Raw genomic sequence first — 13,442 nt, forward strand, 5'->3', positions numbered from 1 at the left:
CACTCCCCCCCCCCCCCACTGTTCATCATTTTATTAACCCTAGCAACAGGTGTAAAAAGGTCACCAAGGTAGATGCTTCACACTCTCCATTGTATCAAAGAGGAAAGTGAAGCTTGTAGGGGTCAAATGCCTTGTCTTGAGTCCGCCCACAGTAAGGTCAGGATTTGAATATAAGCAGTTTGTAATAACTATGGTGTGTCACCATCCCACCCAGCCCAGCTGGCTTGATGTGGGCCTGTGGATGTGTTTTAACACCAACGTGTTTTTTTTTAAGTCGAGGTTGGAGTTTATGAAGAAGTTGCTCTGTGTGAGTCACTTGTCTTGATGCTTTGACCAAACACCCAGTTTAGGGAGGAAGGGCTTAATTTGGCTCGCAGTTTGGGATTACAGTCCATGGTGGCACAGAAGCCATGTCAGCAGGAGCTGGAGGCAGCTGCTCACACCGCATCTGATGCCAAAAGGGGGGAGTGGGGGAGGAAGGGAAGAGAGGGGGGAGGAGGAGGAGGAGGAGGGGGAGGAGGAGGAGGGGGAGGAGGAGGAGGGGGAGGAGGAGGAGGGGGAGGAGGAGGAGGGGGAGGAGGAGGAGGGGGAGAACTCTGGTGCTTACTTTGGTTTCTCCTTTTCGTTCAGCCTCAGGCTTCATTTAGGTTTTCCTTAATCTTGACACGCCCTCCCTCCCTCCCTCCCTCCCAGCCTGCTCAAAGGCTTGTTCTGTTGTGGTCCCAAACCCTATCAAGCTGATGACTGAAGTTAACCATCGCAGATTTCAGTGTAGATGTGAGCAGGGCATTAAGGACTGGAGGGGGCAGGGATGTGGAAGGATGGCAGTCTGCGCTTTATTGTGTCTGTCAAGTTGTCAAGGGACGGACTTGCTGTTGGTCTTCCTTGGCAGGTGTTTCACTTGGGGTGAACCCACATGATAGAAGCAGAGAACTGACTTCAAGTTGTCCTCTACACACATGTGCCTGCACATGTATGTGTGTGTACACATACTTACACAGACACAATAAATAAATAAATAAATAAATAACAGGCAATCCAAAGTTAAGCTAAAAATAGTTTCCCCAGAGTTCTTGGGAGAAGCTACCTCTGGAAGGCAGGGCCCAGAGCACCCAGCCTGTTTCTACCTGCAGACTGGAGAAGCTGGAGAATGAAGTTAAGACCAGCCAGGATAAATTTGATGAAATCACGGCGAAGTGGGAGGAGGGCAGACGGAAACGGATTCCCCAGGAACTGTGGGAGATGCTCAACAGCCAGCAGGTGCACTGTGCTGAGCTCATAGAAGACAAGAACAAGCTGGCCAACGAGCTGCAGCAGGCAAGGGGCCAGCTTCCATCCAGGCTGAGCGGGAGGGGTGTGGCTTGGTGGTCCTTGGCTTTTCCTACTTTACTTCATCACCTAGCATGGGACATAATTCAAGCCAGGAGTGGAGATAGACACCTGTAATCCCAGCACTTGGGAGGCCGATGCAGAAGGCTAGCAAGCTCACAGATAGGTGGGCTATAGCAATGAGGTGGAGTTGAACAAAAATGGAGAAATCAACTTGACCTTTTTTTTTTTTTTTTTTTTTTAATGCTGAATTGAATGCACTGCAGCTCTCTCAGGCAGATGGTTCCCAGGTTTGCTGACTCATCCTGAGAGTCCCCCTTTACTCTGTCATCTGCCTCTCTAAACTCTCAGAAGGGTTTGAGTCTGGCACAGTCCCACTTGTCTGTTTTTGATTTTGTTCCCACTTCAAGTCTACTATCCCCAGGCGATTCCTGTTTTCTTTCAGGCACTTGCTATTTTAGGCTTTGCTTTTAAGTTTTTATTCCATCTGAGTTAATTTTTTATGACATAAGGAGAGAGCACTATTTCATATTTTACGTGTGGACTGTCCAGCTAGTTCAACAATGCTGCTTCTTCTTCTTCTTTTCCTTCTCCTCCTCTTCCTCCTCCTTCCCTTCTTATTTTTTAAAATTTTCAGTTTCTGAGCACAGACTCATAAAGTCCAAGTTGGCCTTGAGCTGTACTTGTAATTGAGAATGGTCTTAAATTTCTAATCCTCCTGCCTCTGCCTCCTAAGTACTGAGATCACAGGTGTGTGTCACTCTACTGGGTTTATGTGGTGCTGCAGATCAAGCCTAGGGCCACCTGCATGTGAAGCAAGCACTTTACCAACTGAGCTGCGACCCTGATTCCGATAACATCGAAAGAACTTTCACCATGGTGTAGATTTGTTGGAGACTATTGGGCTGAGACGAGGCATGCAACTCAGTGGTAGAGTGCTTGCCTAGCTAGCACCCAAGGCTCTACCATGCACGACCTACCTCTATCTCTCAAGTGCTGGGATTTAAAGGTGTACACCACCACACTTGGGTTTTTCTTTTTAACTAAGTCTTGATATATAAGGCCAGGCTGGCCATGAGCTCACCGGGAACCCTACAGAGGCCTCAGACTCACTTAGTAACCAAGGCTGACACTCATTCACAAGCCCCTCATCTCTAGATCCATGCCGTTATGCCTGGCTTAGTACCCACTGTTTATAGCTTCGGACGAGAGGCGGTCTGTTGTGTGTGCTTGGTGGTTCTTGTTTCGGTCTCTGTTTTTGACTGACTCTGCCTGTTCTCTTCTCAAGGAGTTAAAAATAAAGGATGACCAGTATGTGAAGGACTTGAAGAAACAGTCGGAAGACATCACCCTGCTTCTGGAGAGGATGGAGGAGCAAGTGAAGAATGTGATGAAGAACTTCCGCCAGGAGCTGATTCACATCGAGGTGAGGGTTCTCAGGGACACCGGTCCTGACAGTCGAGGTGGGACCCGATGGCTCCATCCTCTGATTTCTGTCTCTGATTTTAGGGTTTGTTTGCTCATTCATTCATTCATTCATTCATTTATTCAACAGTAGCTCAGTGTCTACTGTATGCAGGGCACTGTTCCAGGGGCAGCCGAGATGGCCATGAACAAAATAGAGCCTGCATTCTCGTGGGAGACAACTAGAAGGAAACATGTAAACTCCTAGGTATCAAGTTTGGCTGGTGCTAATAAGTTTTTTGAAAGTGCAGTCAGTTCCCCGTCGCTGGGACAAAACAGCTTAAGGGGAAGGGCCTCGCTGTGGCTCATGGGTTCAGAGTAGTCAGCCCATCATGATGGAGAGAGCACGGGGCTGAGCAGTTCACACTGTGAAGGCAGGAAGCAGAGAGGAGTGTGCCTAGCTGAAAGGTAACAACACAAGGTAACTCCCCCTTATCCCACCAGACCCCCAGTCTGTTCTAGTCAGGCTCCTAATCTAATGTGTACCGCCCACACTCAGGACGGCTCTTTTCCTTAGTTAGTCTCAGGCTGTCCAGGAGGGCTGCCTAAAGCAGCCTCTCTGGAGCCTCTCGGTTCAACCAGGTTGCCAGTGTTAGTGAACCCCAGGGGATAAGTGAGAGGCATTAGCGTTCCAGAACCATAGTCAAATGCAGTGGTTTGTCGCTGGTACATGGCCAGTGATGTGAGGGACAGGATGTGACCGCTAGCAATCAAAGATCAGTGCCTAAATGTGAATGACACGTTCAAGATTAAGATTGGATTCTGGGTCTTCCAAAAATTCCACGAGAGGTAATGGGCCCTCTCCTGACGTGCCCTCGCCTCTGCAACAGGAGGCCTTCCCAATCTGCATGTTGTCTTTGTTTTGTGGAGGCCCAGCCATGGCAATGCTAGTCAAGGTTGAGATATATGCCAAGGCTTGCCCTGCGGCTGTCAGCTAGGACTTTTTTTCTGTCGCTAGTACCAGGTCTCTGATAGGCTAAGCCGGTGGATCTCAACCTGTGGATATCGACCCTTTCACAGGGGTCGCATATCAGATATTTACATCATGGTTCACAACAGGAGCAACACTGCAGCTATGAAGTAGCAAGTAAGTAATTTTATAGTTGGGGGTCACCACAACACGAGGAACTGTGTTAAAAGGTCACAGTGTTAGGAAGCTTGAGAGCCATGGCACTAAGCTAGGGGACTCTGGGAAAGCTTCCTCTCAGAGTTTATGAGAAGTATCCATTTGTTTGCCTCCATGCAACCCTTTCAGCAGCCATTCGGCCACATGAAACTTGGGGAGTTCATGTTTGTTTGAGACTTCACTCCTCTGTGTGACAAGGCACTTGTGTTGTTACCTGAAAGTACTTGGTACTGGTGGGACCCTCTCCCCACAATGGCTGCAGACACGAGGGCTGTTTCTTGTCTTGGTTTAGAAAGCCTTTGAGTCAGAACGACAAGAACTGCTATCCAGCAATAAGAAGAAATGGGAGCGAGCCCTGCAGGCTCACAATGCCAAGGAGGTAAGGGGTGGGTGAGCAGGTGGGTCCATCCAGGGTGACCGGTGGGCCTGTGGGCAGTGATGGAGACCGCTGAGCCTTGAGCCTCAAGTGCCCCAGGAGGACTTGGTGGCTCGCGCTCCTTTCTGAGCTTCATCGTTATCCATGTGGTTGTGAAGGCTGCACGTGACTGAAGGGTGGATAACAATTTTGCAGCTTGCTGAGGTTTCTACCGTTTTGTCACTGCCCCCTCGGTATCCACCAAAGTTATAGTATTTGTGGTTCAAGAAAGTGTTTTGATTTTTCCTTCTTTCTCTGAGAGAGGGTCTCACGTAGCTCAGGATGGCCTCAAAATTTCTATATGTTCAGGATGACCTTGATCCCTTTGACCTTCTACCTGCATCCCCCAGTGCAGAGCATTACGTCCAGTTGATGAAGTACAAGTGCCCAACTCAGGGTTTCCTTTGTGCTACGTGAGCACTCTTCCAGCTACCTCATCAGCTCAGCAAACTTTTAAAAAACATACTTTACTTAATTATTATTATTATTATTGAGATGGTCTCACTGTGTAGTCCTGTGTTGCCTGAAACTCCCAGGAATTGGGTGGTCTTGAACTTGTGAACTTGCTTTTGCCTTTGTTGAGGTTGCAAGTGTGTAAAATCCATTTTTTTTTTTTTTTTTTTTTTTTTTTTTTGGTTTTTCGAGACAGGGTTTCTCTGTGTATCCCTGGCTATCCTGGAACTCACTGTGTAGACTAGGCTGGCCTCAAACTCAGAAATCTGCCTGCCTCTGCCTCCCAAGTGCTGGGATTAAAGGCATGCGCCACCACTGCCCAGCTGTACAATCCAATTTTAAGACATATGTAGGAGCTGGAGAGATGGCTCAGCGGTTAAGAGCACTGAATGCTCTTCTAAAGGTCCTGAGTTCAAATCCCAGCAACCACATGGTGGCTCACAACCATCTGTAATGGGGTTCGATGCCCTTTTCATACACATATACATTAAATAAATAAATAAATAAATAAATGAAAGTGAGTTGTAGTACACACCTAAGTAAAAACAGTAAATTTAAAAAAAGACATATTTAAAAGACATATTTGTGTGAATATTGTATTACTTTATTTCATATGTACAAAGAACAAAGAAATGACATAAGATACATTATCATCATCATCATTGTTCTGCAGTGTAAAGGCTAGGTTATAAAGTGTGTTTAATTTATTTTAAGATCTGGGTTGTGTGTGTGTTTTAATGTGTAGATGTGTGAGCAATGTGAATGGCGTAGGATCCCACAAAAACAGAAGAGGGCATTAGATCTCCTGGAGTTACAGTCATGTGGATGCTGGCAACCAAACCTGGGTTAAGCATTACTCTCTCTTAACAGCTGAGCCATCATGCCAGCCCCAGTTTAACTTCTTGACAGAGCGCCTCTCTGTAGTTTCTGCAATAAGAACCTAGCTAAGGCTCCCAGAACTCAACCCTTTGGATGCCATCCCTGTCCAGGTGACTGTCAGGTTGTGCACTGTGGCCTGCTTGTTGGGCTCTCTGGGGGACTGAGTCGGGGCAGGAGGAGGCTCGCTAATCCTGTTGTCTGGCATCCTTAGCTGGAGTACCTCACCAACCGCATGAAGAAGGTGGAGGACTACGAGAAGCAGCTCAACAAGCAGCGGGTCTGGGACTGCGAGGAGTACAACACAATCAAGATCAAGCTAGAGCAGGATGTGCAGGTGAGGGCTGCTCCCCTCCCCAGGGATCAGGTGACAGATGTCTCTGTGTGACTCAACTTAGCTACTACCCCCAGTGTCTCAGAGGCAGCCATTCCCTGCAAAGTATTTATCTACTTTCTTTTATTTATTTTTATTTTTTTGTGGGAAGGGGTAGGGTCTAATGTAGCCTAGGTTGGTCTTGAACTCTTTGTGTAGCCAAGGATGACCCTGAACACCTGAACTTTCTGTTTCTAGCTTCTAAGTGCTGGGAGTTGCAGCTGGTTGTGAGCCACCACAGGAGTGTTAAGAACAGGATACACACAGGCTCTCTGCAGGAAGAGACGGTGCTCTAACCACTGAACCATCTCTCTCCAACCCATTAGTTTAACTCTTTTTAAAAATTACTTATTTGTAAACCTTGAACAGACTTTTGTTTTGTTTTGCTTTCTTTTGTTTTGTTTTGTTTTTTGGAGGGCAGGGTTACTCTTTGTAGCCCTGGCTGTCCTGGAGCTCGCTCTGTAGACCAGGCTGGCCTTGAATTCACAGAAATCCACTTGCTTCTGCTTCCCAAGTGCTGGGACTAAAGGCGTGTGCCACCATGCCTGGCTTAGTTTAACTCATGCTCTACTGACCTATCTATCTATTATCTATCTATCTATCTATCTATCTATCTATCTATCTATCTATTATCTACCTCACTAGTCTATCATCTATTGTTTTGGAGGTTGAATTTAGGGCCTCATGCACATTATGTGAATGCTGTACCACTGAGTTTTATCCCCAGCCTCCCTTTTACTTTTTGAGATAGTCTCAAGTTAGCCCAGGCTGGCTTCGTGGCACACCTGCCTTAGCCCCTGGAGTAGCTGAGGTTGTAGCCCGTGCTCACTTAAAGCTGTAAGTCCAGTTCTCACTGAGAGCTGCTGTCTTTAATACTAGGATGCTAACCACACAACACTGAACATGTGCCAGGACAGTGGCTGGGGAATGGAGTCAAGGATGTGATATTCCAGGGCAAATGCCTATATCCCAGACAATACAGGGTGGAAGAAAAAGGATTAGCAGTTCTAGGTCATCTTTGGCTACATAGGGAGCTTAAGGCCAGCCTAGGCTCCATGAGACCCTTCTCAGAAAACAAGCAAATAAGCAACAATAATCTATGCTTAATATATACCAGTCAAGGATGGCTGTGTTGAGACTAAAACCTGAGCTGACTGACAGTAGGACACTGGTGTTAAAAGTTTGTGAAACATAGAGAGGAAACCAACAATCTGCTGCATAATCATGTCACTGTGCCCTGTAGACGTGGATTGTGGGAGACACAGTCTTCTGTGAGTTGTGTAGGATTCTGGACTACACTGTCAACAACCCCCATATGCCGCTGCCTCTGGGATCCCAGTGGGAACTGTCTTGCATCTGAGATCTGGTGAAGCCCAAAGGGCTGGGGTGGTGTACACTCGGGACACTGGCTGTGCCCAAGGCATCGGTCACTGCCACTGGCATGACAGGCTGCTGATAGATGGTTGTTTGGGGGCTTTGCTTATAGAATCAGCATATTATTAAATTCTTCCAGATTGCAAAAGAAAAACCTGACCCAAGTCCTTCGGCTCCGAGGTTTCTGCACTGTGTTCAGTGAAGTGAGACACTGGAAGTGGTTCACGATGCTAACTGTGGTGCCCAGGGCTGTAGAGACAGCTCTGGGTTAAGAGCGCTTGCTGCTCTGTGGAAAGCTGGGCTTGGTTCCCAGCATCCCACATGGTGGCCACAGTTTCCTGGAACCCAGGCTGTGGCCTTCACCTGTACGTGGTACACATACATACATGCACTCACTCACACATACACATTAAAAAGGTGGTACTGGAAATGTTCCTCTGTGTGTGTGTGTGTGTCTGTATGTGTGCACACACATGTGCCAGTGCATCATGGTGTAGACATAGATACCAGAGGATATGTAGGACCAGAAATGACTTCCAGAAGTTATTTCTCTCTTTCTTTCCATCATCCCTTAAACATATCTTAAAGGATGGCCATATGTACAAGGTCCTGGATTTTTTATTTTATTTTATTTTTTTTAAAGATTTATTTATTTATATGTAAGTACACTGTAGCTGTCTTCAGACACTCCAGAAGAGGGAGTCAGATCTCGTTACGGACGGTTGTGAGTCACCATGTGGTTGCTGGGATTTGAACTCCAGACCTTTGGAAGAGCAGTTGGGTGCTCTTACCCACTGAGCCATCTCACCAGCCCCCCTGGATTTTTTAAAAAGGAAGGTGCCTTAGTTAGGATTTTACTGCTGCGAACAGATACCATGACCAGGGCAACTCTTATAAGGACAACATTTAATTGGGGCTAGCTTACAAGGTTCAGAGGTTCAGTCCATTATCATCAAGGTAGGAGCATGGCAGCATCCAGGCAGGCATGGTGCAGGAGGAGCTGAGAGTTCAATATCTTGTTCGGAAGGCAAACAGGAGAAGACTGGCTTCCAGGCAGCTGGGATGAGGTTCTTAAAGCCCACCCCTACAGTAACACACTTTCTCTAGCAAGGCCACACCTACTCCAACAAGAGCACACCTCCTAATAGTGCCACTCCCTAGGCCACCATATTCAAACCATCACAGAAGGCAAAATATATTTTTAAATGTACGGTGGGAAATATAGTTTTTGATAAGTCTTCCTTTAAGAATGATATTTGCATGTGATAATTTGAATGCAAGGATCACATGCTCATTGTAGTATGGCTATAAATACATGCTGCGGCTTGAGAGGCTTGGAGAGTGCTGACCTGTTGATTGGGTCTCACTGCAGAGTTGTGGGAAGCACAGGGACTGTCTGGACACCACCACTCAGACACTCTGCACTCTCTGTCCCAGAGAGGACCAGAAGAGCCACTGTTGTCACCTCTAGTTCCAAGTGGCTCCAGAGGCCTTCCACTCTGTGTGGTCATGCCTTTCTTCATGTTACCACATCCAACATGGAACTTTTCTCCTGGACTTCTGTGCTGAGCTATCATCTCACTGGTCCTTGGCCAGCCCCTGAGCACATGTGGCTTGGGTTCTGATCCAGACTCCTGGGCTATGCCCCAAAAGGTCGTGTTTGGAATGTGACTGGTGTCCATCAAAGAAAAAAGAATTGTTCTCAGGAAGCACACTGAACCAAACCAGGTCGTCACACCTGCGCTAATCCTTCCCTGAGCATCTTCCACGGGTCCTTTGGGCTCTTGTTCATATTAGAAATCTTAACATCAAATGTTAGATGTGGTCGGAAGAGGAGATATAGGCCCTGGCAGCTCCCTGCCTGTCACACCTGTGTCTTCTCTGAGGCTGTTCTGAAAGGAGTTCAGTGCTGACAGGGCGTGGTGACAGGGGTGGGTGGGGACAGGACTCCCCACCTGTGCAGCACAAACCACACACTGCTCTTGGCAAAGCCAGTTTTCTGAGAACCTTGGACCTAATCATTTCACTTCTAAGAAATAAGATGTGCTGGGTGGTGGTGGTGCATGCCTTTAATCTCAGCACTCAGGAGGCAGAGGCAGAGGGGCAGAAGAAAGGCAGAGAGAGAGGCAGAGGTGCAGAGGTGTGCAGAGAGGGGCAGAGAGGGGTAGAGAGGGGCAGAGAGGGGCAGAAAGGGGCAGAGAGGCAGAGGCAGGTGGAACTCTGTGAGTTCGAGGCCAGCCTGGTCTACAGAGCAAGTTCCAGGACAGCCAGAGGTACACAGAGAAACTTTGTCTTGAAAAAGAAAATTAAAGAAAAGAAGAGAAGAGGAGAGGAGAGGGGAGGGAAAGGGAGGGGAGGGGAGGGGAAGGGGAGGGGAGAGGGGGAGGAGGAGAGGGAGAGGGGAGAGGAGGCGAGGCGAGGCGAGGCAGGGTGTTGGGAGGTTGTTTGGCAAGGGAGTGCTTCCCTAGCAGGCAATAGGCCCATGGTTCAATTTTTGGGGTGTATTTGTAGAGATTATGTTTGGCATGGTGACTCATGCCCATAATTACAGCTCTTGAGAGGCTGAGGCAGGTGAATTCCTATGAGTTTCGGGTCAGCTTGGCCGATGTAGTGAATTTTAGGTTGCATGTTGTGTGTGTAATTTACACTAGCATTATTTTATAGTAGTGAGAATGATCAAACAGCATACACAGCTATAGGGAAGTGGTAAGCATTGTTATATGGTGAACAGCTATTTACTATGTGATAAAAGAATATGTAAGATTATTTTATACTGTTACTAATAACATTTTTTGGGGAAAAGAATTTTATCAATATAGAATTTCCTCATATTACTTAAAGTATTTGTATTTTATTTTCAGTTATGTATGTGTATGTGTATATCTGTGTGTCTGTGTGTATGTCTGTGTCTCTGTGTGTGTGTCTAAGTCTCTGTGTGTCTGTGTGTGTGTTTGCCTGTGTGTATGTATCTGTGTGTATATGTGTGTGTCTGTGTGTGTGTGTGTCTATGTGTGTGTGTCTGTGTATGTGTCTCTGTGTGTGTATGCCTCTGTGTGTATGTCTGTGTGTGTGTATGCGTCTTTGTGTGTGTGTCTGTGTGTGTGTATGCCTCTGTGTGCGTGTGTCCTCTGTGTGTGTGTCTGTGTGGATACATGCATGTGAGTGGTGGCCAGAGGCGTTAGACTGCTGCAGAGCTGGGGTATGCATGTATGGATGTGTGTATTCATGCATGTATGTGTGTACCTATGCATGTAGGCATACATGCGTGTATTGTGCATTTACTTTTAAAATTTACACCAGATTCTTGAGCAACAGCTTCAGCAGATGAAAGCAACTTACCAGCTAAACCAAGAGAAGCTGGAGTACAACTTTCAGGTCCTGAAGAAGAGAGATGAAGAGAGCACAGTGATCAAGTCCCAGCAGAAGAGGAAACTGAACCGGTGAGCAGGAGTGTGGGTGGGGAGTGGGCGGGCCGGTGGTGAGTGGGTGGGTAGACCGGCTTGTTTTCTGGACCTTTTGTGGTGGCCCATGGGTAAATGGTTTTTTCTTCTGAAGGGGGAGAAAAAGTCAGGCCATGGTGAGAGGGGACAAGTGCGAGGGGTCACCTTTGTCCAGTGGGCTTAGCTGCCCCACTCTGCTTTCCTCCTCTCAGCCTGCACGATGTCGTCAACAATCTGAGAACAAAATACACCAAGCAGATACGGCAGTTTCAGGATGACAACCAGTCCCTGACCTCCGACTACAAACGGCTTGTGACGCAATTCAAGGACCTACAGAAAGCCTTGAGGTGTCCTGGCGATCGAGTCTTTAGGACCTGCCTTGGACGGGTGGTGGTGGTTGGGAGGGCGACTTGGCAGGGGCTCAGTAGCAGTGATTTCATTAGATGTGAGCTCAGCAGCTCATTTGGAGCCAGCCCAATGCCTTAGGACCTTCTCGTGTGTCACTCGTCCACCCTATTCCTTGTTGGGACAGCTGCATATTATCCCAGGCAGGGTGTTGGGGGTTTGAGATTCTTCTTAATGTTCTCATCCTATTGGCAACTGGGGGCACTGGGGCTAAGACACTGCTGCTCCAGTCTCCAGCATGTGACAAAGTGACACTCATAAGGGATGACATCAGAGCTAAAGTCATAGGAAGGTCACTCTGCCAGAGAGCCAGCCAGAACAGGGTGTTCGTCAAGGTGATGGGGGGGGGGCACGCATAGCTCACAGGACTGAGAAGGCCGGGGATTGCTGAGGTCAGCTGCTGTGCTCAGTGCCTTCCCTTCCTTCACAGACACTTCATCATCATCGATGAGGAGAAGTTTCGGGAGATTTGGCTGATGAATGAAGCAGAGGCGAAGGAACTGGCACAAAGAGCCTTTGATGTGGACAGGATCATCCATTCCCAGCACCTGGGCTTACCCTGGAACATGCCTGACTTGTGGTTCCTGAATAACGTGGGGCCGATTTCCCTGCAGCAGCAGAAGTCAGTCACACAAATACTGGAAGAACTGCTGTTGCAGACAGGTGACGAGAAACGGAGTCAATAAGGTGTAGCGTGGAGGGTCCCTCTGAGAGTGTAGGTCAATGCGCTCATGTTACATGGGGACAGCAGGGGAGATGCTCAGTACTGAACCAGTGAGAGGGTTCAGCGGGTAAGGGAGCTTGCCGCCAAGCTTGACTGTCTTGAGTTCAAACCTGAGAACCCACATGATAGAAGGAGAGAACTGACCTCTGACCTCCACACACGTGGGCTCCCATGTACAATAAATAAAAACATATTCTTTCCCCCCAGTTATTTTGTTTGTGGTATCTGGTGCCTCATACACGTTAGGCACACTCTGAAGTCACTGTGGTACAGCTAAGCTCTCAGTTCTATTGCCCAGTATCTTACTGTCACAAACACTGGCTTCCTTTCTACATGGACTGTGTGCCCGAGCTCCCTCCGACAGCCCTCTGATGAGCCCTGAGCTCTTTGCAGTTGTGTGTTTACTTTGGGGATTGCGTGTGCGCCTGAATGAATAGACTTGCTCGTTTGTCTTTTCATTTTCTTTGTTGGATAATGGTTGGGACAGATCGCCCCAAGTAGGTTTGTTGGGTTAACGGCCTTTGTTATCTTGTTGGAAGTTACTACACAGAGACGTGGTCATTTCCATATTCTCAGCAGTGTATCCTATCTCCAACTCTCAGAATCTCTCATGTGGCCCACACTGGCCTCTCAAACTCCAAGTAGCCAAGGCTGGCCTTGAACTCCTGACACTCCAAGTTCTAGGATTACAGGCATATGCCAGCCCATTGATATGATCATGTTCTTTGAATAACCGTCCTCACACGGCAGGATTTCTTCAACACTCAGACATGGGTGGCCACAGGGAGGCAGCAACAGGCCCATTAGCTCAGTCTTGAGTAATACATGACTTTTAAAAGTATTTATTTATTTATTTATTTATTTATTTATTTATTTATGTGTGTGTGTGTGTTTGCACGCCAATGCCACAGCACATATCTGGATCAGAGGACAACTCACAGGAATTGGTTCTCTCCATTCACCACGTAGGTCTCAGGGATCTAAGTTAGGCTGTCAGACTTAGCAGCAAGCATCTTTAGTTACTGAGACATCTTACCAGCCATTACAGGAGGATTTGAACTCCCATTTTCTGATTAAAAATTAACAGGGTAAAGCATTTTTAATTTTTTAAATTGTATTTTCTCTTTTTCTGTTTTTTTTTCTTTGTGTATTTTTTCCTTCCTTTAATTACAAAAAATTATGTGTGAGTATGTGCTACACATGTGAGCCTGAGGAGGCCGGAGGGTGGTGTTGGGTCTCCTAGAGCTGGAGATACAGGCGACTGTGGACTGACAGATGTGGGTGCTGAGAACTGAACTCATGTCCTCTGCAAGCGCAGTCAGTGCTCTTAACTTCGGAGCCGTTTTTCTACCCCTTTTAATTTTATTAAAGTTTTCTTGTTGTTGTTTTTATTTGTTTGTTTCTCATTACGGGTGGTTGAGAACCACCATGTGGTTGCTGGGATTTGAACTCATGAAGAGCAG

The 13,442-nt window shown here is 47.3% G+C and overlaps 1 protein-coding gene across 1 annotated transcript in view; it reads left to right on the top strand.

The window, feature by feature from the left end:
- Drc1 (dynein regulatory complex subunit 1) overlaps positions 1 to 13,442 on the top strand; it is a 36,297-nt gene that overhangs the window by 14,252 nt on the left and 8,603 nt on the right. Inside the window, exons 4-10 of the mRNA XM_021163874.2 lie at positions 1,134 to 1,317; positions 2,618 to 2,755; positions 4,212 to 4,298; positions 5,878 to 6,000; positions 10,711 to 10,850; positions 11,063 to 11,197; positions 11,686 to 11,918. Coding sequence (XP_021019533.1) covers positions 1,134 to 1,317; positions 2,618 to 2,755; positions 4,212 to 4,298; positions 5,878 to 6,000; positions 10,711 to 10,850; positions 11,063 to 11,197; positions 11,686 to 11,918 — 1,040 coding nt within the window. The remainder of the gene's footprint in view (positions 1 to 1,133; positions 1,318 to 2,617; positions 2,756 to 4,211; positions 4,299 to 5,877; positions 6,001 to 10,710; positions 10,851 to 11,062; positions 11,198 to 11,685; positions 11,919 to 13,442) is intronic.

The sequence above is a fragment of the Mus caroli genome, unplaced genomic scaffold (genome assembly GCF_978045245.1).
Source record: "Mus caroli unplaced genomic scaffold, Mus_caroli_1 scaffold_4, whole genome shotgun sequence".
Taxonomy (NCBI): Eukaryota; Metazoa; Chordata; class Mammalia; order Rodentia; family Muridae; genus Mus; species Mus caroli.